Raw genomic sequence first — 26,583 nt, forward strand, 5'->3', positions numbered from 1 at the left:
TACATCATAGCACGCGATTTAAGTATATGTTTTAACCGGAAACAGCGGCCAGGGCGAACTGGCGACATTGTGTAAAGAAACCATATTCCTACATGCGTCAGTGATGCTCGCATGTGTGTTTTACTTTGAGTCGTATGTTTTATCAAACAAGTGTTAAGAAAAAAAGAAGCAACACTGTTTTTATTGGTCGTGGTATAACGCAACTCAGCAGTTGCTCAGATTAAGTTGAAAGGAACAAATATTTACATTCATTCTTAATTACGTGTCAAGACGGTTCCACAAATATTGTCGAAGCCTACCTCAAAGCACACTCGATGAAAGAATGCACATTAATATGTCCAAATCAGAAATGAAACTGCGAAACCCGCTGCAGGTCTGAACGTTACGTGGTAAAATTAAAACCACTCGTTTAACCAATTTTTAATTTTTTATCTTATATAGTGATCCTATCACTGCGCTTTGAAGAATCATGAAATCTAAAGCATATATTTCCCCGTCAGCATATGACTGTTGTATTTTAATCACGATATGCTGCGGTTTTATAGTCAGCCATTTCGTCGCCATTGTTTGCCATGCGATCTGTATACGCTACGTAACATATTGAGCGCTGAAAAAGTCAAAAAAATGAATTTTGTTAAAAAAATGTTACATATATAAATGTACAGCAAGTACAGCAAAAGACGAAGTGTATTTATTTTGCCTACACAGTAGGGTGGGAGAAGATGGGACACCATTTCATCAATTTTTCTTGTCCCAGACCATGGTAATTGTTTAAATTTCGACCAGAATATTTAGATGTCATGTGCCGAGGTGTCCCATATTCCCCCACCCTTGCACCATATATGTTCAAAACGTTTAGGTATGTGTTATTGCCGCTGTAGGTTAACTGCGGACCGTACATGTTGTATTCGATTTTGCTTCCCTGCCATTTCTTTGTAAATCAGTAAATATTATATAGCAGAGTAAAATAGGAAACAAAACCAGGAAACTACAAAACTTTTCAAGGGAATAACTGCGACGTATATACATGAACGTTTTTCGACAACACAAACTCCTGCGTACAAGTAAACAAGTTGGGTGCTCACTATATTACATCGCAAAACTATATATGGCCATTTGTCTATCTGTTCTCGAACAATTTGTATTGGATTCCAACAGCTTTTTCGGATGCTTTTATAGACAATGTACATTAAGACATAATATGTACAAGTTACGATAGAAAAAATACTCCGAACAAGTAAGTTTATACTTTAACAATTATGAATGATTGAATGTAACTTTATCCCCGCGTGGCCGGAAAACGACAGTCGTTATAACAAGAGTGTTCTGTTTCATACACCTTGTGCCAGCTTGCGAGTTACCATGTATGTTACTTTGTGGGTAATTTTTTTATTATGTTTGACTGATAACTTCGACAACCCATTAATTACCACTGGATTAGAGCAATTGCCGTTAAGTGTCTTGCTCAAGGACAAATACGCCCACAATGGTATAGCAGCGACGAGCCTTGAATCCATTCCTTCTGGGTTAACTCCTTAGGGACGAGTAATGCAAATATGCCTTTTGGTACAGGTGTTCACAAAAATGTTCATAATTATTATAATAGTTGGTAAAAATGCTTACAGTTGGTTTTATTTGAAAGAGGAAGGTATTATCTACCAATATAACGCTTGAAAAAGGCATCATAGCATTTAAAAGTTTTTACCAAACTTGATTTGAAAACCGTAAAGTATTTTTTGAGAAGATGGTCCATTTTCTGCCGCAAAATCAAGGTTTTAACGTCATTCTGTCAAATAAAAGCGATTATATTTGATCTCTATGTTGCTTTGGGGCTTCCCCGTCTAAGTTACCGGTTAAAAATGTGGTTTTGCGCAAAAACGGCTATGTCAGCTGTTTTTACAAGTTTTTTTAGGTATTATGAAGCAATTTTTACATAAATTATGTTTTTGTGTGTATTATCTAACTTTGTTTTGCTTCTACATGTTGTTTCCACCGTTACATTCGTAATAAATCGTTTTTGGCAAGTTTTGGTAAGATTTTAGCAAAAATGAACTTTCAAAAAATGACGTCATCAGGTTATAAGTTACGTAATTGATCCCTTTGACGTCACCAAGTCAAACAATCATTTTAGTTAGGTAGTAAACAAATTAGGAATCAACTTTGCAATAGATTTCTTATGTATTTTATACCTGAAAACCCAAATTACACATAAATACAAGATTTCTGATGACGTCATTCAAAATTTAATGACATCATCAAAAAAATCAAAATACAATCTTGTAGCAAATTTTCCAAAGATCAAAAGTCTAATTGATCATTTTTCGACAGAACAAACACCTGTGTCGCTAGAGAGCAATATGTGATAATCGGTCAAAAATGAAAATTTGTTAAAATATATCTCGTCCCCAAAGGGTTAAAGGCAGACGCGCTAAACACTTTGCCACGGCGTCGGTTAATCATACTGCATTAGTTTATGGTTTAAGAATCATACTGACAAATTTAAAAGGGCCGTTTAGCCCTTTATATCTTATAGCTGAATATGGGTCAGCATGCAAGTTGATTTGGTAAGGGTCTTCGCCATTGTATTCCCACCAAGAAGTATTACCATTTGCAGCGTAACCGCTTGGAGAGTCCCTGTCGTATGTTCGAAATTTTCCCTCACTGTAAGCGGAAAGCAAATCCGGTGCGGTAGAGTCTAAAACACGTGTAACATTCCAATATTACATAAGTGTAACTATGGCCGCATGAATAAATGTAACTTCTTTATTCTAGCGTGGTGGCAACGACAGTCCTTATAACACGCAAGCAGTGTTTCTTACACTTGGTGCACACGATTTTCCAGAGTTATGTGCCATTAAGATAGAAAAAAATACATTTTCCTAAACCATACACTATTTCCCACCTCCAGTTGTATTGTATCCGCTCAAGTTTATTATGAAATCACTTCCCATCAATCGAAAGTTGCTGTTTAAAAAAAATAACTTTAAGAATGAATAAATGTAACTTTTAAGTTGACGGGGAACAGAGTTTTAATAAGACGAGTCTTTTGTTTCACACAATCATGCCCGCGATTACGACCTACTAACACGTAACCTAAAGAACCTTATTTATTTTTCTGGTTCATGTTATGTGGCTGACAAAGTATTGATTAGTTATTGAAAATAATTTTTTTTATATGATGGAATGTGTATTGATATATACCTGCAGTGGGGGAAGATGGGACACCTTTTCAGTTTATTTTCTCGTCCCATATTGGTATTAAACACAGAAAATTTAAAAAATTATAAAACTGTATCCTCACGGCTTTCATAGATCGTTGTTAATTATTTAAAACAGGATCAGAACGTTTATATATTATGTGCTAAAGGTGTCCCATCTTACCCCACCCCGCTACATGAATAAAACGCGAGGGTAAAATATATACCTGTACGAAGCGTATTTCAGTTCGTAATCTCTAGTGATCACAACCACGTAAAGCGTTGGAGGATCTACAACTGCTGTAAAGCTGGCCGCAACATTCATTCCTATAGAACAGTAATATAGTTTATTATGAAAAAAATCATGGACACCAAATTTAAATTTGTAAATGTGGTATACAGTTATAATTATGTACTGCGGAGATGGATGGGACCGCTTTAGTACATATTATCCCATATTTCCGAATCGTTTTAACAATAATTATCGCCGCTTTTTTAAAGTCATTATGGGGTAGTTCTGTAAATATTACATAATTCTGTTTACTATCAAAATGTGATGATGAAGGCGAATGAAACGCGTCCCTCCTTACTCTAACCTACCCACCTGACATGAATTCTTTATCTGAATCTCCGAATTTATTTTGGTAATCGAACCATGGACGCTTAAATCGAACAGAGCCGTCGTATCGCCGTAGAATAGGCTGTATCGGAAATAAAAACGATATGAAAACGAGGACAAGTAATATTAGAGGAAATGTCTTACATAGACATATCTGCTTTGTGTTATCTCTTTGTAAAAGTCACAGTATATAAGCTCGGCACATTTCATCTTATTGATGACACTGGTTTTACGTTCGAACTGCGCTTGTTTAAGCTTTGGTGGGCAGAGAAACCGTGTACCTGTTTACAAGTTAAATTAACAACATACAGAAAAAGTGGCATTAAAAAATAGCCTATATAATGTATATATATTTTATTGAATAACAGCGTAAAAGCATATACCGTTTATATAGATTCTTAATAGAAGAACACACGTATATGCTGACATATCGCGTCCTCTTGGCTTAGGCTATATACCTCTATGCTTTCGGGGCAAACATGAATCTTATTTTTAATCTTACGTGGCGGGGCAACGACAGTCGTTATCACACGGGTGTTCGGTTTTATACACTTAGTGCCCACTTGCACGTTACCACATATACCTTTGTGCGTGATTACTTTTTGGGCTTTTTCTACTTTTTAATATATAAGGTTAGCAACTTAGAGAACCCATAAGTGACAACTCTGTTAAAGCAACTGTCAATACATGCCTAAGAAAAAACAACAAAATGGGAGCATTGTTGATTCTCGAACATCACATTACCTTCAAGGGCTGCCCAGCTAACTACCATATGGCCATCAAGAATGTTCAAGTCATGGCGCGTCACATTAACTTGAAATCCCCAGGCAAAGGTATTTAAAACTTCAATGCTGAAAAGATTAGAATGACCGGCCGTGCTGGATAGAACCGAGGCAGTTACACAGTACGGGTGTTCTGTTCTGCATTGCGTTGCCGTGAACGGTATCCCATGAACAAGATGCGGCGATCCATTGCCTTGGTATATCGTGTAGTTCCCTTGTATAACTTTAACTAAAAAGAAATGCTTAGGCTATGTATGGACAATGCGCCCTATATAAAGAGGTTCCCATTGTATGGACCTACACGCGTATAAAATATTGAAATGTAAAATAGATACCACACATCATTCGATATTACTGATTCAGGGCACTTTTAGAGTCGTAAAAGGTATATAATCTGTCAATATTCTCTGAGTACCATTAAATAGATAAAATTAAATTAAAATAATAACATGAACCGCAATACCCTACGCCTAATGTAGAAATATGAATAGTGTACTTACCTATCACTGCTGCAGGGGTTGATAAAAAGAACCAAAGGCAAAATACCTTTATTAAAGATATAGAATTATACGGTACCATGTTGTACTATTCTTATCTTACTATAATGCTGTATCTTTAAGCTTTAGAGCAACAAAACAGAGCATAGGCGTCACCATTAACTTGAAAATACAATATTTCCTGCGTTATTCTTGGTACGTCGTTTTACACGAAGTTAAACGTAGACCGACAAAATATACGTAACGTCATCTTTCTGCTAAAACGCACTTGTATACACAAATGTCTAACTGGATTAGATGTCACAGAAGGTTCATTAAGATTGGAAAAACTTCTTTACCTGCATGCATAACTACTCATCTCAAAGTTAAGCATGCCGTTATATAACTTAAATGTAACTTACTTTAGCCTCGTGTGGCTGGAAAACGATATAGTCGTTATATTACGGTTGTTTAATTTCATACACCCCGTGCCAGCTTAGCAGCTACCATGCATGTAACTTAGTAAGTGATGTTTTTTTTGTTTTTCTATATATGGCTGACGATTTGGACAACCAATTAGTGACCACTGGGTTGAAGCAATTGCCGTTAAGTGTCTTGCTTAAGGACACATACGCCCACAAAGGTTTTATCATATCTTGTCAAAACTTATCCTGTCAAAGCAGACATTTAACAACACCCAATATACTATAAAGATTTAAAATAGAAAATCTACGTATTCGATATACATTTCATACAAATACACTCTCTGGAATAACAAAGTACAAAAATAAAAGCAACATATTAAGCCTCAGAAATCACTGGTCCGCTGACTTTTGGTTTGTTTGGATTATTATCAATCAGCCATTCAGCAAGCCACATCTGTTAAAAGGGAAAAACAAAAGAAAGAATGTAACATGTTTGTCATAATTTGGTAAGGCAACGACAGTCGCCATAAAACGTATGTCCTGTTTTATACAGCACGTCCTCACTTACGAGTTATCACATACGCAATTTTGTGAGCTGATAATTTAGAACCCATAAAGGACCAAAAGGTGAAGCATTTGATGCTCAGTAGCTTCACAATACACTCACAATAGTAGTAATGTCCAGCCCAGACGTCGTAACTTCTAGGCTAGAAACGACGCGGTAACTACTGTACCACAGGGTGCCGGAAATAAATAAAACACTAAAATTTCTGTTATTGTAAGTGGAAACTAGATATTTTAATTTGTTATTTATAAAAACTAGAAAAACATGTCAAAATACATTTCTTTATCCAATTATTAAATAAAAAGTTTGATTGGGCATTTTTAAATTGTAGGTTAAGTACATATACTGAATTTAATTTTAAAAAGACAGAACTGCATTAGTTTCCATATATTTATTATATGTAGTAGGGTGGGAGAAGACAGGACACCTTTAGCACATAATATCCCAATAACCTGATCGTATTTTTAACACTTAACAACAGTCTGTGGGAGTTGTTAGGATACCGTTTTATAAAGCTTTGAATGTTTATTGTCTTCTACTAAATGGGACAACAAAATAGAACAAAAAAATGTCCCAGCTTCCCCACCCTACTCATATTTGCTGGACCTAGTGTGGCCAGCCTTTTTGTCAGTCACTACTTTAGTGCATTTTGCATGGTTATATGGTTATAAGCAATTATTACCACAGGGTCTCCGGGCTTCTCTTTACAAAGTTGTGTCAATCCTTTCAGCATTGTTGGATTTACTTCTTTCGCAAGATAATCTTTAGTTGCTTGTCCAACTGCTATTGGCTCAACAATGCCTACAAATCAGGAAACTTATTTATTACTTTTTTTTAATAATCAATTGTGTAACCAAAAATATACCTTTTATAACTAGTGTAGTTTGAAGTGGTGTTTTGTAAAATGACAGAATGTTTTATACTCCAGATGACACCCATAATCTGTTCTATATGAGATCAGGGGATATACAATTTTTGCCAGAGTTGGCATATTAACAAACACCCAGGCTAATTTTATATGTCCAAAACTATAAAAACCCATTTACCGACTTTCAAGTTATAACGTGTGTAACTTAGTGGGTGATTGTTTTTCTGTATTTTTAGTATGATTGGCAATTTTGACAACCCTTAAGGAACCCATGTTACTTATTGGGAGCAATTGCAATTAAGTGTCTTGCACAAGGACCCATATGACTATCAGTGCCAAGCATTGAACTCGGTATCCTTCGTTTATGTTGGGAGCAACTAAGAATAGAACACTAAGGTACTGTGATAATAAAAAGGCTGCTTACTGTCATGAAACATAAATCGAATTTCTCGTTCTGCAGAATGAAAGCTGTCACTGCCATGGACTGCATTCCTGGTTTGGTCTTTACCATAAGTGTCACGCAGGCAACCAGGGTGTGTCTCTCTTGCCTGCAATTATGAATGAATGAAGTTTATTTCGTCTCTTCGGTCACGATAACGAAGAACAAGAGAGTTGACAAAAGCAAAAAGACGGGTAGTAACGGTAAAACAACAGTTGTTAAAACATGTTTATTAATAGAAGAAGAAAGATATAATGTTTTGAATAAAAGGCGTGACCGTTACACCCTACATGCGATATTTAGGCCATGTTTGTGTATTGAAACATAAACAAAGAATATAGATCTTTTGCTTGCAAAGTTGAAGTCACGCGCGTCAATTTCCTAAACATCTGGAATATGCGGAACTTACTTGCTCATTGACTAGGATATCATATGTGTTACTGGATATGTGCGGCGCAATGCCATATACACATTTTTCGCCGTGAATGCGCATCAGAAACTTGCACTGTTTTTCTTACAGTTTTATGTAAAATACATATCGTTTGATTCATATTTACAGCGTTTTCCTCAGCCAAGCAGCAGGTTTATTATGAAATGCTATAGTATCATAACATATATAGCCGCAAAACTTTTTAGAATTCAGGGTAGGTAGGAATAGTTAAATGTGCAACAAGTTTAATGCCAATGTTTAAAGACTAATGTCAAGTAGAAACTTTTGGGGTAGACACGCCTGTCACCTTAGGTTTGGCATCTATGATAACCTATAAGGCAAAAACTATTATACATATTTTGAAAGTAGTGAAACTGGGGATGCACATTACAGAATTTCGAATCCGTGAGATTCGAATCCTTTTGTATTCGAATCTAATTACGGGATTCGGTATTCTGTTTAATGACGTCATCACACGTCATCTTATAAACTATATTAACAATTTTTAAAACTTATTAATTTTGAAAAAAAAAAATTTGTGTTTGTGGGACTTTCGAAGGTAAACGTTTCCCAACGTCTTTTCATAGCCTGCTATACGTTTTGTGACGCAAAAACTACCCAATAGTACAATTTTTAATCATTTTACAGCTCATGATCCAACAAGGCTACTATGAAAGAGTCAATAAACTGACTGAGGTGGCTAAGATTATTTTTTTCCTATGAATTTAAGGAGATTCGAAATTCTAGATTCGAAATAAAGTATTCTAGGATATCCTAGAATACCTAATTATTCTGTAATGTGCATCCCTAAGTGAAACCTATTTCACTGTTTTAAAAAGTAAAATAAACTATTAAGAAGTATATGGGAGCATCCAGTGGGTTTCAAACCCTGGTTGCCATTAGATTTGGTTAGGCTGTTCTGTGGTTCTCTTTTTATTAAAGTTAAACTGTTGTTGGAGTTTTGAAATAACTAGGCCTACTATGCGTTTGTCAGGCCACACCAAAAATTCATAATTTTATGAGTAAAACCACCTACCTTGAATGGGTTGGTCGGCCCAATAAGCTCCCTCCATGAAGCAATAGCTTTATTCTTAGCAAGAACAAACACAGTGATAGGTGCACTGCTCATGTAAGCAACTAAACTTGGGAAAAACATCTTTCCGTAATGTTCCACGTAAAAGTCACTTGCTTGTTCAGGAGAGAGATGAACTTTACGTTTCTGTAATATTTTAGAATTAATATGATGATGCTGGCACAGTGAATATCGAGCATTCCCGTAGTTCAGACGATAAACGTTTAAGTTTTCTCGCTACTTAGGTACCCCTATATTATCAAGCTGTTGAAATATACGGTGCCAGTGAAGAATCTTCCCCCCCCCGCACCTTATTTGCTAACCACTAACCCATAGGTTAGGGGTTAGTGGTTATAGGGGTTAGTAGTTAGTGGTTATAGGGGTTAGTGGTTAGCAAATAAGGGGGGGGGAAGACTCTTCACTAGCAACAAATATAATACCTGAAGGATGGTGAATCCATTTCTCAAAATGATGTCTTCTATTTCAACTACTTTATCCATGGCATCTGGTTTGACGATCCCCAGTGTACGTTCTGTGTATATTTGTGGTGGATTCATCCTTGATTCTATGCTTTCTTCTGTTTCAACGTCGTCAATGCTCGAGCTACCACCGCTAATGCTGCTGTAATGTTATTTTATAAAAATAATGTGACCAATTGTTATAAATTCGGTATAAGGTAAATCTTTGGAAAAAGTCTATACAAATATGTGAAATAAAAAGTATGTTTGTTTTATTGCATACCACACAGTGTTAGAAACTTTTATTAAAAATTAGAGAAAACGTTAACTTAAAAATCAAGTTTTTCTTTCCTAAACGATGAATATTTATAAAGTTTCTCCGGTTGCTATGCTTATCAATATTCCACCACATGCGGCGGTGTTATATATTTTATTTTTTACTGGGAAAAACGTTTATCTTCATAACATTTAAAACAGACGTAAAACATATAGTTTCAGATATTGTTAGCTCCGCGTTTAAATTTATATTTGGTTCTGTTCATAGCATGAATAGATGCACAATATAAAAAATTAAGCGTGGTATGCAGAAAGTATAATCAAGACTGAAAGTTAACTTCAAAAAATAGGCTAAGTTTATTCACATTTTAATCCAAGCATTGATTGAATGCACCGATTAGAAAACTAGAAACTTGGAATTGGCATCACGGTGGTATAACATATATCAGAGGACTCTGACATATATAATATAGTGGGGCGGGGTAAGATGGGCCATCTTTAGCACACAGTATCTAAATATCCTTAACGTTTTTTAAACAGTTAACAACGATCTATGTGAGTCGTTAGGGTAGCCTACAGGTTTATAATTATTTGAATGTTCTTTGTTTATTACCAAATGGGACGCGAAAGTCCCATCTTCCCCACTATATACTATATGTTAAGCCGTTAGGGTATAAGATGATACATGGTTTCATTCCCTTAGTTCGTTTCATTTGGTAGTATACACAACGAATATTTAAAGAATTATAGCCTAAAACTGTATTCTCATAACTCACGTTGTTCTTTGTTAAAATGTGATTAGAAAATATAGGATACATTTGTGATAAATAAATGTATACCAGCTTATACCTCACAGTAACAATATGCATTTCGTGGCTTCTTTACCTGCTTAGATCACTTGGTGGGCGGTCAGAATCCTGCGGATCTTGATGTAAAATATCGTCATCATCATTATCCATTAGAATAGGTGACATATTACTGCTGGTTGGTTTTATCGTAACAAGAAGTTTAACTGAACGCTGAAACCTGTATAGCAAAGCATTTTAAATCATATTTTTGTCGGTGGTTCTTTATAGGAACGCACTAACAGTAACCTCAGTTTTAACCCAACAAACTTATGGGTCTGTTAAAAAATCTGTTATCGAAAAACGTTGGAACGAAGAAGATAAAGACGGTTTCCTTTGTTCGTCTGTATCATTTCGTTGTCAAGCGTAATTCGAGACCGTATCGGGTTAACATAATTGAAACATCAAACGCTTAATTGTTTCTTCTCATGTATAGTTTCGGGGCATTGTTTGGTTAAAACTATTATTATAAATGGTTAAGAACTGTTGTAGGGTGGGGGAAGACGGGACACCTTTAGCACATAATATACAAAAATATGCTGGTCGTCTATACGAGTCGTGAGGATACGGTTTTATAATTATTTGAATGTTCTTTGTTTACGAGCAAATGTGACAAGAAAATATAATGCACAGGTGTCCCATCTTTCCCCAACCTACTACATGATTCAAACTGTGGATATATTTAGGAAACATTTTTCAGGATTTCGGCCTTGGCAACATTTTTTTAGCGTGGCTTACTTCGCAAAACACACATCTCCTATTTTAATATATAGTGTCCAATGTTTAGTAGGCTGTCTATGACATTACATATGCGAGGAAATAAGTTTCATTCACTTTTATCGTTTCGTTTGGTAGTAAAGAATAATAAGAATTAAGCTGTGTATAGGATATTATGGGCCAACGACAGTCATTTGTCCGGCGCGACTGCTTCGAACTTGGAACGGAATAACAGAAATATGGAAACAACAATTTTCAATGAATTCTCATTTTATTTCGGTCAGAAAAAGAAGCCGAGAATCTTTCCACCGGTGTGTTTCCTTCGTGCTTCTTCATGATCCATAATACCACAACTGGTGGTAAGGACAATGTAACTGTGAAAATAGGGTTGTTATTAAAGTGAAGTTAAGATATTCAATGTGTTATCATGGTTAATTTCAGCAGACAAATATGAAAAAATCGGACATTTTTTAAGATATTAAAGTTTGGCACAAACTGTAAGCCTTATTAGCATCAACAAAAAACTATATTAACTGCAATAAACCAAACTACATTAACTTCAGTTATCAAATATTGCCTGAATGCCTGTGTTTAACATTAGTTTGTGGACAAGAAACAAAATTAAACTGTTGGGTTTTGCAGAACAAGTGGTAAAAACTGAATTTGTTCGATCAGATTGCAATGTTATCTTTCATATTATTCAGAGAGATTCCACGCATAAAACATCATATCGAACAAACATGAGTGATACTGATAACTAATCATTAATCAATGACGCTATGTTGCAGTTTTAATAAATGGTATGAAAAATAAAATTAAGACAAAGATACACTTTTATTAAAACTTAACTAAATTAAACCAAGGAACCCAAACTAAAATAACATAAATTTAAAATAGATTATAATATTAATAGCTATGTATAAATGGTTTCACTAATATAACGTTTCAGTAGCTAATATGACCACAGTAGATACACCATAAAATAAGACACCAAATCAGCCTTATTAAATTTTTTTGCTTACCCAAACTGTCTTGATGGCAAAAGGTTGGTGGTCCATTTTTCCAAATCACGAATAGCAACATCAAATCGTGGAGAAATGACACCACATTTGTTTAACCGACCGTTAAGCTCAACAACGATCTTTCCAGCTCTATGGTCATCAACAATGGTAAATTCGTTAATGTAACCTGTTAAAAAAAATCAAAACTTAGGTTTTAAGTTTATATAATCATTCACTTCAAAAACTAGTACAAATTTAGTCTAGAGAACATGCTAAATGGCTAACTTTTTACAAAACCTTTCACACTTCGGTTTTTCTATACACATTTTATCCACTGTTAATTATTGAAAGCACTTCAAACAAATATATAGCCTACTGCCTACATAACCAAAATTTGTAAAAGAATCTACACACTGACCAACACGTAAGTCCCAGATAAAAAATTAACTGACAAATTATTAGATCAGTGTACATTTCTTAGAGTTGACAGACTGAATCGAATGTGATTTAGGTTGCTTTTATAACTCATTAATGCAATTAAAAGAGTATTACCAGTAGCAAGTGAAGTTTGTTACTATGACGTAATAAAGTTACTTATATTACGTAATGCAAGCAAATTACAGTGATTTATCATTTTTTTGAAGCTTTATTATTTGATATATAAGTGCAAGAATTTTACCCAAAAAAATTATACACCCGTTTTAACTGTTATCATTGGGGCCAAAGAAACAATCTAAGAGCAAAATTATTATTTAGTGGCCACGAACTGCAGGATGACAACGGCATATATAGGAATTTACAAAAGGCAGAAAAGGGTAACGAACTCTATTTTTAATGCGATTGGTAAACACTAGATCCAGTCTGCAAAGTATGGCAGTTCCTGACGAGATCTCGCGCGTGCAAGACGGTTATTTTTCACGTTTGCGCGTGCTATCATTAAAAATCTGCATGCAAAGCATATACATTTTCAAGCCACGTTAGGAAATCTTACTTAATTTAATACGTATTTTTTTCTTTGTTTAATTAATTGGCGTGCGTAGGACAAATTGTGGCGTGCATAACCGAAAGTCTGTAAAAAAATCGCGCGTGCACCTGCCATACTCTGCAGTCTGGCTGATCACTCACCGTGTTTCATCATAACTGTCAGAAACTTGACGACGACCTTTGAACAGGGTCGAAGCAGGACTTGACGCTTGCCACGCTTTTCAGCATTGCACAGGCACTTGAGGGCATCAGCGAGCACGTTCATGCGCACCATGGTGGCTGTGTGTTATGAACCTGAATTTATAATATAATTAATGATTTATTGATATAAGCACATAACGCATGCAATAAGTGCAACTAAAGAGTCCACACAATCATATTCTAATCTCTAACAAATTGCTTTCTTATATTTTTGCTGTCGACACACAATTATTTTACACTGTAAAGTCTGGTACCCTGTGTGATACAGGTTAGCAGTTTGCCTTCTCAACTATTACATACATTAATTTAAATTTATCCTTGTTACTATGAAACTGAAAGTTGCTTCATATTTATGAAACTATATACAGACCATTTTCTGATTATAAACTAACTTTAAAACTGCACTGGTAGCCAAAAGACTGGTCTATAAATAGCCCACCAAAATCAAATGTTCGTAAGAGTGTCTGATCAGAATGCAAGGTTTTCATTTCAGATTAAAATCAGAGAGATTCCACGCATAAAACATCATTTCAGACACCAAACTTTCGATGTGCGACTTTGCTAGACTTGCTAATTGCTAATTGCTAACATAGTTTTTTTTTATTTAAATATTCTAATTAAACTGCCTATGTCATGTTATGGACAAGAATAAACTATTTGTTAACTTTGTGAAACAGAGCCAGACCTTTCTAATCGAATTTCAATAGAATAGTAGCAATTGAGAATTCGACATGTCGCTTTGTTTTAGATTAAACTACTTACCCAAATGACATAACTTTCAGTTTATACTGACTTTTGAACATCACATACTTCCTTACCTTGCTCTATAATCTAAATATTAACTGATATCTTCATAATCTTGATCAAAACGGATGAAAACAGCCAACTCACCTTACCAGTTCGAAAAAGAACCAGACGTGATCCAAATCAACTACACGTTGGGCACGCCCTCTAGTGTTAGCTTTGCAAACATTTGGGGTGGCTTGAAACTACGATTATTTACACTCGTCTTATTTGCTAAGCAAAACTATAATGTACTTTTTTGAGTTCTTATATAATAAGTAAATTATAAATTTAAAAGGATGTAATCAATCAATTTGTTTTTATATGCAAAAATGCGTGAGAGCACGCTGTTTTTGCATTCCGATGGCCCTGCTTGTGGAGCTAGGGTTTCTTCGACGCAGGTTTAGTTGTAATGAACAAGCGACTGAAACGTCAATAACATGATTAATCTTCTCTACCTAATGATTCTGTACAGATGTATTGACGATATAGTTCTGTGGGGAAAGATGGGACATTGTTAGCATCTCAATCCCCCATTATAGATATAGCGTCGCGCATCTGAATAAAGGCATTATAGACCAGTCAGCTGATGGCGATAAGCAGCCAGCCAAAAAGTGTAATGAAATGGTAGCCAAAAAGTGTAATGAAAGGTAGGGTGGGGTAAGATAGGACACCTTTTCATTCTATTTTCTCGTTCCGTTAAGTAGTAAACAAAGCACATTAAAAGAATTATAAAACTGTATCCTCATGACTCCCATACACCATTGTTAATTGTTTAAAATACGATCAGAACATTAGGATATTATGTGCTAAAGGTGTCCCATCTTTCCCCACCCTACTATGTTATTTAGTTCACAGTTTTAGGCACACAGAAGCTCAACATCTTTTCTCTAAGAGTATGTTTGGTATGTAGATAGACACAGCCAATACACGCTATAGTGTTCTGTGCACGGACCAGTTGACTACAATAAATGTGGAATAAACCGGAACGCGTTATTGGATAAATGAAAAGAAATTCGAGGAGAACAGGCAGCCTGCAGGTTTTGAATTGCAGAGCGGCATTGTATTTTGGAATCATTTTGCATTACACGCTGCGTTGTACGGCGCCTTTACACGGCAGGTTTGTTGAAAGATGAAACAAAACCAATAATGACGATGCACGGTATACTGGTCGCCTTGGCAACATGTCCCAATATTTACCGATGCTCCCTAAAAGTAAATTTTCGCTCGCATTGTTCAGGTTTGTAAACAATTTTCGCCAAAGATCCTCAGTAGAACCAAAAATAATATTTTACAGTTTTCTTTGCAGTTTTCTGTAAATATTGATTTAAAAAATAACAAAAGTGGTCGCACCTTGTAATCGATTTAAGCCAAAACGGATGGCAAAGCAGAAACATATGTAAAATAATGAAATGTCCACATTATGTTGTTTTTTAAAGTATAGTAGGATGGGGTAAGATGGGACACCTTTACATTCTTTTTTCTCGTCCTATGTGTTAGTAAACAAAGAATATTCAAAGAAATATAAAACCATATCCTCACGACTCCCATAGACCGTTGTTAATTGTTTAAAACACGATCAGGATATTTGGATATTATGTGCTAAAGGTGTCCCATCTTTCCCCACCCTACTGTATAACACATTGGCTCAAACATGTTCAATAAACTTGAAGATCCAAACAATAAATAGTACGGTATAGAAATAACTTAAAGCGCTGTTGTTAGATTATATGTCAAATTTTACATAGTCATCGAGTTTAATAAATACGATTATAAGTTTTTAAAGCGTGATAATATAAAAAATCGGAATGACTTTACAAAAATGTAATTAATCTTTATTTGGATATAAAAGGACCGTGTACTTCGAAACGCACAAAATTAGTATCGTCTAGTCATGACAAGGACCATGCTTGTCAAATTACAAGCTCCTTTCGGAGCTATTATCCGTTATATCTGTTATATATATAGTGAGCGCCACTACGGCGAAATAGGGATGATAAAAGTCATCACGCAAATCCTTAGCCGGTAACAGAATCTGTATCATGATTGAAATTATCTTCAATAAGATATGTTTGATATTCGATACAAGTCACGCAAATAAAACTTAACATATAGGGTGGAAAAGACGGGACACCTTTAGCACATAATATCCAATTATCCTGATTGTGTTTTAAACAGATAACAACGGACCATGAGAGTCGTGAGGATAGGTATTTTTTCACCTTTGAATGTTCTTTATTTACTACCATATGGAACGAGAAAATAGATCGAAAAGGTGTCCCATCTCCCCCCACTCTACTATATGGTATGATGGGTTAAGATGGGACATCTTTAGCTTCTAATACTAATGCATTCTGATCGTGTTTTAAACAATAAATAACGGTTTATAGGACTCGTGAGCAAACATGCGTTTAATTCTTTGAATTTTCTTTGTTTAACGGCAAATGGGATAAAAAATAGAAAGAAAAAATTGTCTTATATTTCCCAACCTAAACCATATGTTCACAATGGCAATATTTTCATCATTTAATATATAGAGATTATTAGGCAGTTGTCGATTTGTCATTCCTGCTGCATTATAAATAAATTATACAACGTGTATGAGATGAATCAATGTATACGTACGGCTTCCTTTCGTTCTGGGTTATTGGTAGGTAAAATTTCTGCACAATCATGGCGCTACTCTTAATTCTTAATGTCCGAGCTGTGCGTCACTCGAGAGTCGTGACCAGCCAGCGTTTTAATATTAGCAGTTTAGCGTCGTTTCAGGACACACCTTACTATATACATAGCTGAGTTATAAAAATATTTTTCGCAAGGATAAATGCGTCGCATGCGGAAGGCCGAGGGCGATTTTGTAGAAGGGTTGCTATTATAGTGACAGAACGGTATGCAGTGCTTTGGTGCTGCTGTCATGCGTCGGTTTAACGTTTGAAGGTACATAGCATCACGATTTGTCAAAATATAAGGAACCCGCTAGGTCTAGGTGGATCACATTTATGGAAACCATCGGTGTATAATTGAGAGTCGGCTATGCAGAGCAGTGAAAGTAGCTGAGAAGAATATAAGTTTTTATTGGTCCAAAATGTTGGTATTGTGTTGATGATATCGAAATTACCTTCCTCTGTAACAACAAACTCATTATAATTATTTGTGACGTTAACGTGCTTAAGGAAAGAACAATATTTTGACTTCCTAAAGTTTATTTGAGATATAGTTTTCGGATTAGGTGTACGTCACTCGCTATGTGCGCTGTAGTATATATAGTTGTACATTATATATATATATATACAAGCAGGTGTCAGCTAATGTGCGCAAAAATAATTTTCGTATTACGACAGTTTTCTCAAATAAACGAATGCAGATTGAGCTGCGTCGCGAAAGTTTCAAAAGTTGTAAAACATTCCTTTTTTGCTTCGGTTCATTTGGGTTTTCTGCCATTTGACCGAGAAGGGGAGTTCGTCCTATAATAACGAAGCGTAACCAGCAAGTGCATAAAACGTGCGTTTTTTTTTATTAAAATGTTAAGGTCCGTCGACGTCGCTTGTCTAAGGGTTATATAATCCATCGCAATGAAAGAACTGTAATTTAAATAAAACAGCTGTTTTACTTCCAGAACAAATGTAATAATTCAGTTAGTAAAAGTAATAAGCTGTTTTCGTTCAAAGTAGCAAAAACGTGTTTTAAAAAAACACGCCCGTTCGTTTTTTTGTTTATGCTTTATTATGCAAAGCAACGCGGTACAGCGAACAGCTTTAAAATTCGCCCATCAATTGCTTATGTTACTCGGAATACTAGCTATCATTTTTTCAATGTACTCAAATTATTTTCATCAATTTAATAGTACAATTCCGTTACCATATTTAAAGCGTGTGTTTCTGGCTATCATATTGTCAATATACGCAGAATTTATAGGTCAATAATACAATTCCTTTACCTTTCTAGAAGAAATATGTAACGGCACATAAGTACGTTTACTTTAGACGCAGTCGTATATGCTTCGGTCGAGCAAAGCCATTTATTTCATTGCATTCGGTGACGCATAACCAGACTTGTACATATCCCCACATCACTATTACACTGCATAATGTTTCTCCGCATTACTTGGAACTGAAACGTGAATAGGCGTGAGCTCATCGTTGATATCATTTGCATCAATGCGTATAAGACGAGACAGTGCGCTTGAAATACGCAAACAATAAACAGATTATAGTGTGATATGACACGGGGGTATAAGCTGTGATATAAACAGTTGAGCACCTATATCCTGTGTTTTATGGTTGTGTTTAAACAATTAACAACGTCTTTTTAGAGTCGCGAGTCTACGGTTATATATTATTGTAAATATATTTTTTACCATTAATTGGGACAAGAAAATAAAAACGTGGACCATCTTACCCCACCCTAGGATATGATCCGAAGAAAATTTAGGGTAAATAAAAGCAGTAAGACGCGGATGGTATTCAGTTTTGTATTTTACGGACGAAAACGCTGTTTTACTACGACAGACATGTCGTACATAAATAAATAATTTGTAGAGTGATTTGTTTAATGTTTTGTATACACTATCCAAATTGTTGCAAAATCTCGGCAACTCAATGCTCCCACGCTCTAAACAGATGTAATGCCGTTGACGCGAGATTAAACCGAATATGAGAAAAAGGCGCTTGGCAAAGCAAACTTCTTGAGCTGCACGGTTTTAAATTCAATACCTTCGCGCTGGCGGCTCGACCACCAAGCAAGAGACTGCAGTTGCCCGCGTTGTTTTAATCACAGCAAATGCGCATCTTGTGAGTGTTTATCAGTAGCTTTATAGTCAAGTACAGTTAATATATAATTTCATTCGTAATTTCGATAAGTCGAGTAATCATGAGATTGCACGTTTGAGAGGAAATGAATAAGTTAATCAGATGTAATTAGTCAGACACCCTTTCCACGAAAGCCTCGTAGTGAAGCAACAACAATCTTGTTTTATTTCATGACGTATAAAAGAGCAGTTACGTCATGACAGGCGTGTCAGTCGCGTAGTATCAGCCCACGGCAACTGTCGTGTTTAAACAGTAGGTGGAAAACGCAGTGGGGTTTGGACTATTGAGAGATTAATACATAAAATAGGTAGAATGTTACATAAAAAACGCCACTTAGCTGGACAGCATCAGCCAAAAGCGCAGATTTCTTTTCTAAAAAGAAATGCACTTAATTGACCTAAAGCGCGCACGTTTTGCAGAAAGATTTACGATTTGTTTTAGTTGATCCAATGATCAGACGCTATGCAGAAAACGTAACAGTTTGTTTTAGTTGGCCTCAAGATTGAATGCGCCTCTGAACTTTTTACTTCTCTGGTGAAATTCCAAATTGAATTGAAACGTTTTTTGAGGGATGCTAAGTGAGTGGCTGTGAAATTGCATTGTGTGTTCTATACATAGTAGGTTGGGGTAAGATGGCCCGTAGTTTCATTTTAATTTATCGTCCCATTAAGTAGTAAACAAAGACTGTTTACTGTTTAGCGAATTGTATAACCATATCCTCACGACCGTAAAAGCGATATTGATTGTAATAAATCGGTTAGACAATGGGATGTTATGCATAATATCCAACAGTGCTACACAGCATACACATGGTATGCGGTTTAGTATATATATAGGTCGAATATGTAAAGCGAATTGAAAATGAATTTTCTCCTGACTCGAACTCACCCAGTAAACAGTATCCTAAGTTCATGCTTTTCATCCTATGGTATTATACATATCAATTTAGTAGAATAACACCCCTTCTGAGCATAGGACGTGCCAATTAGTTGTCGTCGTAGCAGCGTAACTAGCTATTGAAAGCCAAGCAATTAAGCGTGATGTATAAGAATGTTTTATCAATTGATTCTAAAGTATCGACAAAAGAATTTTGATTTGTAGTTACAGTTTTTAAAATAGGAAGACTTTAATATGTTGTAGGGCCTATACGCAAAGTTATATTCAAATACGAATACCGTTCATTTCATGCATTGACAGTATATAGCCAGCGGCAGAAACCTATATTTACGGTAGTTTTATATGTAGGGCTACGTGGTGCGGCAATACGCAGACTAAACTATAAAGTGCAAATGCGCTACATACAGAACACGTTACGAGCAACAACTCTTTATGATTAGTTTACCCGTACCTTATCCATCCTGCACAGGGTTTTACAATGTTAGGCACATACTTGGTGTATACTGTCTTTGCGATTTTAGCTTCTATATCAGAAGCTCACGTGAGGTTAACCTTTCCCCCAGCAAGACGTTATGCATTGGATTTCCTGGACAACGGGCGAACTAGAGGCCCTTGCGGGTTCCAACCGTACGCAGGTACAGTAATTTCTTCATACACTTGTGCGTTTATGTAACCTATAACAAAACGTAACTTTGACGCCGTCGAGAATCCACCATTAATTTTATCAAAAACATTATAATTATATGTGTTGTTAAAATTAAGCCTTAAATCGTAAGGTAAAAAAAATTGGATGTATAATGTAGTAGAACGATACAGTATTTAACGTAACTATAAATTTGAAATTAAGGATGTCTTAAATTATTAATGGCGCTCGCTTGCCCCACTGATTGGCCAAAGGCACACGATCACTGTTTGGGCAAGAATTATTGAAATTGGATAATTGTTTAAGAGATTATCTAAAACGATATTAGGTTTCTTCTGTTGTAGGGTGGTCCAAGGTCATAAACTGTTGTAAACACGCTAATTATACAAGGCATTATGCACTGAGAGATTATGTGCAAACGTGGAGATCATGAATTTTTAAACACGTTCTACGTTACTATACAGATAATCGTTTTCCTTCAAAGCTGAAAAAATAATGGTCAGCGAATGGACTCCTGGAGCTCGAAACTTCTTTGTTGTGCCGCTTTGGTGATAGTAGTTATTTTAAACTGCTTCGTTATCGTTTCAGGGGCACCAAGAACAACACTGATAGAGGGCACGAAATTAAGAGTGACATGGCACCTCGCGTACTCACATAGGGTAAGCGCATGATGTTATATGTAAGAGGTATCACAACGGAGTAAACTGTAAAGTGTACACATCGATCGGATTAAACGGGTTCTCCCCATTAATATCGTAGATAAATAGTCACATCAAAGTATTGCTATACCATCGTTCATCGAACATACTTTTGCAACAAAACTGCAACTTTCTCTTTCAGGGCGGCGCACAAATTCAGATTATAAAAGAGAATCCCTTCGTCGTTGTGACCAGTCTTACGGGCGGAGCGTTCTTGTTTCAAAATGATTCAACGTAAGTTAATATCGTAACCTTTTAATCTCAACGTCTTAACCTTTTTACGCTGTACATAACCAGAATTACAGCTAAATTTGCTTTATTTTGTTTATTTTTTACAGTCGCCAATATGCTGACGTCGTTTGCCGGTGAATTACACTTGCGACTCGTGCGCTATTCGTTTGTTCCGACAAGCTTCTGAGTGGGGTGGCGCATACCGATTTTGGAGTTGCAGTGACGTAACCATTTTACGTCATCCAAATGCGTCATCGGCAGTTTGTGCAGCCACTCCAACGGCTGCACCAATCGGTAATGGAACCGGTGGAGTGATTGGAGAACCAGAACCAACAGCCGAACCAAGACCAACTGGAGAACCAGAACCGACAGCCGAACCAAGACCAACTGGAGAACCAGAACCTGAACCAACTGGAGAACCAGAGCCAACAGGAGAACCAGAACCAACTGGAGAACCAGAGCCTGAGCCACAGCCCAATGGTGGTGGGCAAACTGCTACTATGAACCTGTGTCAACCAGCGGAACCACTTCTATATAATCAATGTTATGTTGGAAAATGCTTGAACAACGGCACCTGCGATCCAGTCACTGGGTTATGCAGCTGTGTGAAACTTTTCTCTGGTGATCGTTGTGAAAATAAAGGTATTTCTTCATAATTGTATTCTTTGTATCATAACTTTAGATTTAACTTTTTTATTGTTTTGTTCTTCACAGATCAATGTTGGGTGGATAGTGATTGTGGGCGTGGAAGATGCATAGACACCAGGAGCACAACTTATCCTAAACTTATGTGTTACTGTGAAGCTGGGTGCATGGGGAGAGTTGCGATACAAGTGAATATGAATATTATTGCACTAGTTTAAGTGGGCAAAGTAGTTAGCATATTTGCCTCTTATGGAAGGTCCAAATTCAGTTGTCACTCATCTGTTTAAAATAAGAAAATCGCCAAAATATTTACCCATAAAGTTAAAGTGTGGTAATTAATAAACGGGAAAAATGTGTGTGGAATAGAACACTTATGGTATAACAACTGTCATTGGCCTGACAGTCGATAAACAAAATGCATTCATTCAGTGTTTTTAAAATCATAATTTGTTTTTAGTTATAAACTGGTACTCAGGTTTCCACCCCTTGTAATATTTCCCAGGCTCTGATATCGTTGTTCAGCAAAACTATTCGAGCAACCCTGATTACTGGACAAGAGAGCTCAGTCCTGGGAACATCTACGTTCACTGGAGACTTGTGAGAAATAACACAGAAATTGAGATTGCTGTTCGTGCTAAAACTCTCAGTTGGGTGGGCATTGGTTGGAGGCCAAGAGGTTTAACAACTAGATGCAAGAGTTTCCCATACAGCAGTTCTAGGCCTACTTTGGACCGAGCTTACATGGATATTGTGACAGCTTTAAAGAGCCAACCAATTGTGGCCGTAAGTTCATAAGATGTTACTGTGGCATGATTGTACTTTAAATGTATGTGTTTATTTCAGAAAAATGCAACATTGGATCCAGAAATTGAAATTGAGAACTCGTTGCAAAGTAATATTGTAACTAGATGCTCTCCTGGTGCTGGCACAGGTACACAAACAACTGGTCAACCAGAACCAGAATCGACAGGAGAACCAGAACCAAGACCAACTGGTGAACCAGAACCAACAGGCGAACCAGAACCAACTGGAGAACCAGAACCAACTGGAGAACCAGAACCAAGACCAACTGGTGAACCAGAACCAACTGGTGAACCAGAACCAAGACCAACTGGAGAACCAGAACCAAGACCAACTGGAGAACCAGAGCCTGAACCAACTGGAGAACCAGAGCCAGAACCAACAGGAGAACCAGAACCAACTGGTGAACCAGAACCAAGACCAACTGGAGAACCAGAGCCTGAACCAACAGGAGAACCAGAACCAACAGGAGAACCAGAACCAACTGGTGAACCAGAACCAAGACCAACTGGAGAACCAGAGCCTGAACCAACTGGAGAGCCAGAGCCAACTGGAGAACCAGAACCTGGTGCAACCCAACCACCAGGATCACCACTGACTCATCCAATGGACTGTATTGATGTTGTAATTGGGTCAGTTAAAGGTAAAACCACTAAACATTAAATATTCTGTGTTTCCTGTCATTGCACAACCCAAACATACCACTACAATATGTTGAATGAAAATGTAACTTGTTTTATCGTCGCATGGCAAGGCAACAACAGTTGTTAAAACATGGGTGTTCCAATTTTCAGGTAACCTTCACAGGGTGCAAGATATGTACACAAGAGATCGTTCCACACCTCGTGCAGATGCCTTCTATGGTGGAAGTGATGATATTACTGGATCTGCTGGTTCCCAAGTAGATGGTTTCACCACAATTGTGTTCCGAAAGAAAACAAGAGGTTAATAAAAGCTTCTTACAGTGTTTTTATTGAGTAATTGAGCATGCGAAGTTAGATAAATAAACATTCTTTGCTTAAATATTATTTACTCCTGTTTGGATAGTTGCGAAAACATGAGTGGGGGTAAAATAATTTACCAAAACAAATGTTATGTGTTGTTTTACAGCGATACTGCAATGTGACCACAGCATAGTAGATGCTCCAATGCAAGTTGTTTGGGCAATTGGACAAGGTCTTGATTCGTATGGTCACCGTCCAGGCTCTGGCCTTGAAGCTTGTACAGCAAGTGACTTCAAGTCAGTTTAACTTTTGCTATCCTAGTATATTTTAGTAACAATCACACAAAAAGTGCTCAAAAAATATTTTACTTAAAACACAAAAATTGCTCAAAATTTATTTATTAGAAACCCAAATTTACATTATACATGTGGCCCAAATAAAAACTAAAAATTTAAAAATACCTGATACCTGAATTTAATAAACAATAAATCATTTTTAGTCTCCCATGTCTCCTACCACACTACCTATGTATTATTTAAATACCTTTGTTCTATTTGTTGAAAGGTTTTATCGTCATGACGAAATTAAGTACCATGGCACTAATCGCTTACAGCGGGGTTCCAGTACAATGAACTTCTATGGTGAGAACTTTAATTGATAACTTAATTATAAAGTTTCTTTTAAACACCTGAACTCGTCTGAAAGCCGTATTTTTAGCGATTTATTACACCTCATTTGCGTTTTTTCTGTTCTTATTAAAATATGTGGTGACATAATTAAAATGCAGTTACAGTTATGGTCAAACAGTAATGTGGTAAATGCAATATACTTTTGCACTGATTGTTTGTATAGATACATACATTAAGCAAGGTAGAAGAACCCAGTTTAGGTTTTCAAACTGTGGTGCTAAAGCATCAGTTTTCACCCCCCATTTAGAAATTTAGATCATGTCTCTCAGGCAGCACAAACGTTAAGCTTATATTAAGCCTACAACAATGTTTTATTTATTTGGTGCTTCTGTCTATGTTGTATCCAACCCATATTATCGAAACTTGTTTTATAGCCTACCTACACTGCTTTCAATATCAGATTCCCGTTTTCAGCACCATCCACTGTATTTTCATGCATAGCTCTACCTTGTCTGGTTCATTTTTATTAACAGCAATTGATTAACACTAAACTATTAAAAAACCCTTTAAATATAAAAGCTACATTGAAAATTCACTATCATTTCAGAAAACCCTACACCCCCAACGAACAGTCCTGCACCTGGTGTATGTTCCACTTTATCTGGTGAATACAAATTACCAAGATCATGCGATTCATCTGCTGCTAATTTCAACTGCGAGTATTTCCTTTCATGGACTCTTGACTCTTCAACCAAGCCATTCAATTCACCCTAAAAGTGAGATGAACATATTTTAAAATGTGAAATCGGGTTTTATATTTTTTACACGCCAAAATTGTCATGTTATGCCAGTTCAGTTTTTTAACACATATTGGAGTAGAAGTATACACCTATTTTGGTTTAAAAAATGTTGGACTACAAAATTACAAAAATCCTTTTGACATGATAGTCTTTTAAATTATAGAGTCAAAATTTCAAATTGTCACATTTATATTTTTTGTTTTAACAGTCCAGACAAGCAAATACAAGATGGATCGCACTTGGTATTAGCTCAGACAAAAGGATGGCAAAACACAGACGTCATCAGTGCTTATATTAATAGCCAAGGCACTGCTGTGGTTCAAGATAGGTATGTCATACGTGTGCCTCATATTACCATATCTATTAATATGTAAATATATATTTGCATGTTAGTGTATATATACATGTATCTGATGTAAATCTGTAAGCTGATTTGATTTGGGCCATAAACATAAACAAATGGCAATGAGTTTGTTTTAATTATATCCTGAAATCAAATAAAGTCAATTATTTCTTATTAATAACTTATGTCTCATTTCTCATTTACAATGAAAAATAATCATTAAATATTTGTTATTAAATTGGCAAATTGCACTGTCATGCCTTGGTCTGTTACTTTATCAATCTCCATATGACTTCTTCGGTTAGTAATTGTGATTCCAAAATTCCAAAGTTTAAATAAGCATTATTCATGTGTGGGTTTGTTGCTATAGTGTCACAGTGTGGGAGTATGGGCTATAACGTCACATTGTTTTATTAGTTGTGTTTAGATCACCATATATGCAGTTAGTCGTTTATTTATGGGGATGTCATGTTTCTTTGAACCAACGTTTAAGGTTGTAGGTTCATTGGAGTGGTACTTATTACGTGGCAAGTGGTACTTGTCACAGCTTGAGAGCCATGTTTCAGCTTAATGATGTAATTCCAAGTGAAATATCCTCTCACTGCTTCTTAACCTTACAAACACTTGAACTAAGCCACAATAAGTGTGAGCAGATCTAATATAAAGTCTGGGATTACAGCCAGGCCAATTATTCCACGGAATAACACACTTTAACCAACAGTTGCTACAACAAACATTACTAGTTTAAACTACTTTAAAAGTACCTTCCCAGAAACTTATTGAATATAAAGATCATTATAATGAATGAATGAATGAATGTAACTTACTTTATTCTCGCGTGGCCGGAAAACGACAGTCGTTATAACACGGGTTTAACACCTCGTGCCAGCTTACGAGTTACCTTGTATGTTACTTTGTGGGTGATTATTTTTTTGGGATTTTTTTATTTACTTTTTTGTATGGCTGATAATTTTGACAACCCAATAGTGACCACTGGGTTGGAGCA

The 26,583-nt window shown here is 36.1% G+C and overlaps 3 protein-coding genes and 1 pseudogene across 5 annotated transcripts; 1 reads left to right on the top strand and 3 right to left on the bottom strand.

Moving 5' to 3' along the window:
- Positions 1 to 1,520: 1,520 nt before the first annotated feature.
- Positions 1,521 to 4,710, bottom strand: LOC149724565 (uncharacterized). The gene is made up of 5 exons (XM_089893133.1): positions 4,561 to 4,710; positions 3,961 to 4,097; positions 3,425 to 3,898; positions 2,903 to 2,964; positions 1,521 to 2,695 (listed from the first exon to the last, which is right to left on the bottom strand). The coding sequence occupies exons 3-5, from the start codon at positions 3,520 to 3,522 to the stop codon at positions 2,472 to 2,474; spliced, it is 384 nt and encodes a 127-aa protein (XP_089749259.1). The 5' UTR covers positions 3,523 to 3,898; positions 3,961 to 4,097; positions 4,561 to 4,710; the 3' UTR covers positions 1,521 to 2,471.
- A 1,065-nt stretch (positions 4,711 to 5,775) lies between these two features.
- LOC149724566 (nucleoside diphosphate kinase 5-like) lies at positions 5,776 to 10,655 on the bottom strand. Its single transcript, XM_089893130.1, has 6 exons — positions 10,493 to 10,655; positions 9,314 to 9,494; positions 8,838 to 9,020; positions 7,357 to 7,480; positions 6,747 to 6,865; positions 5,776 to 5,953 (listed from the first exon to the last, which is right to left on the bottom strand). Exons 1-6 carry the CDS (start codon positions 10,579 to 10,581, stop codon positions 5,876 to 5,878), a joined length of 774 nt encoding a protein of 257 aa, XP_089749256.1. The 5' UTR covers positions 10,582 to 10,655; the 3' UTR covers positions 5,776 to 5,875.
- Positions 10,656 to 11,421: 766 nt separating this feature from the next.
- LOC149724567 (small ribosomal subunit protein uS8) lies at positions 11,422 to 14,399 on the bottom strand. 2 transcript variants are annotated; one of them, XM_089893131.1, is made up of 4 exons: positions 14,247 to 14,399; positions 13,296 to 13,448; positions 12,192 to 12,357; positions 11,422 to 11,543 (listed from the first exon to the last, which is right to left on the bottom strand). In XM_089893131.1, exons 2-4 carry the CDS (start codon positions 13,426 to 13,428, stop codon positions 11,450 to 11,452), a joined length of 393 nt encoding a protein of 130 aa, XP_089749257.1. In that variant the 5' UTR covers positions 13,429 to 13,448; positions 14,247 to 14,399; the 3' UTR covers positions 11,422 to 11,449. The 2 variants fall into 2 exon arrangements, with proteins under 2 accessions (XP_089749257.1, XP_089749258.1); XM_089893132.1 differs by lacking the exon at positions 14,247 to 14,399 and adding an exon at positions 14,174 to 14,241.
- A 5,887-nt stretch (positions 14,400 to 20,286) lies between these two features.
- On the top strand, positions 20,287 to 25,208 carry LOC149724568 (uncharacterized; annotated as a pseudogene). Its single transcript, XR_016386559.1, has 11 exons — positions 20,287 to 20,478; positions 21,075 to 21,145; positions 21,327 to 21,418; positions 21,523 to 22,057; positions 22,130 to 22,248; positions 22,563 to 22,843; positions 22,904 to 23,504; positions 23,656 to 23,805; positions 23,972 to 24,101; positions 24,370 to 24,446; positions 25,042 to 25,208. The product of XR_016386559.1 is annotated as an uncharacterized LOC149724568 (transcript).
- Positions 25,209 to 26,583: the final 1,375 nt, after the last annotated feature.

The sequence above is a fragment of the Ciona robusta genome, unplaced genomic scaffold, assembly GCF_009617815.1.
Source record: "Ciona robusta unplaced genomic scaffold, ASM961781v2 AP042729.1".
Lineage (NCBI taxonomy): Eukaryota > Metazoa > Chordata > Ascidiacea > Phlebobranchia > Cionidae > Ciona > Ciona robusta.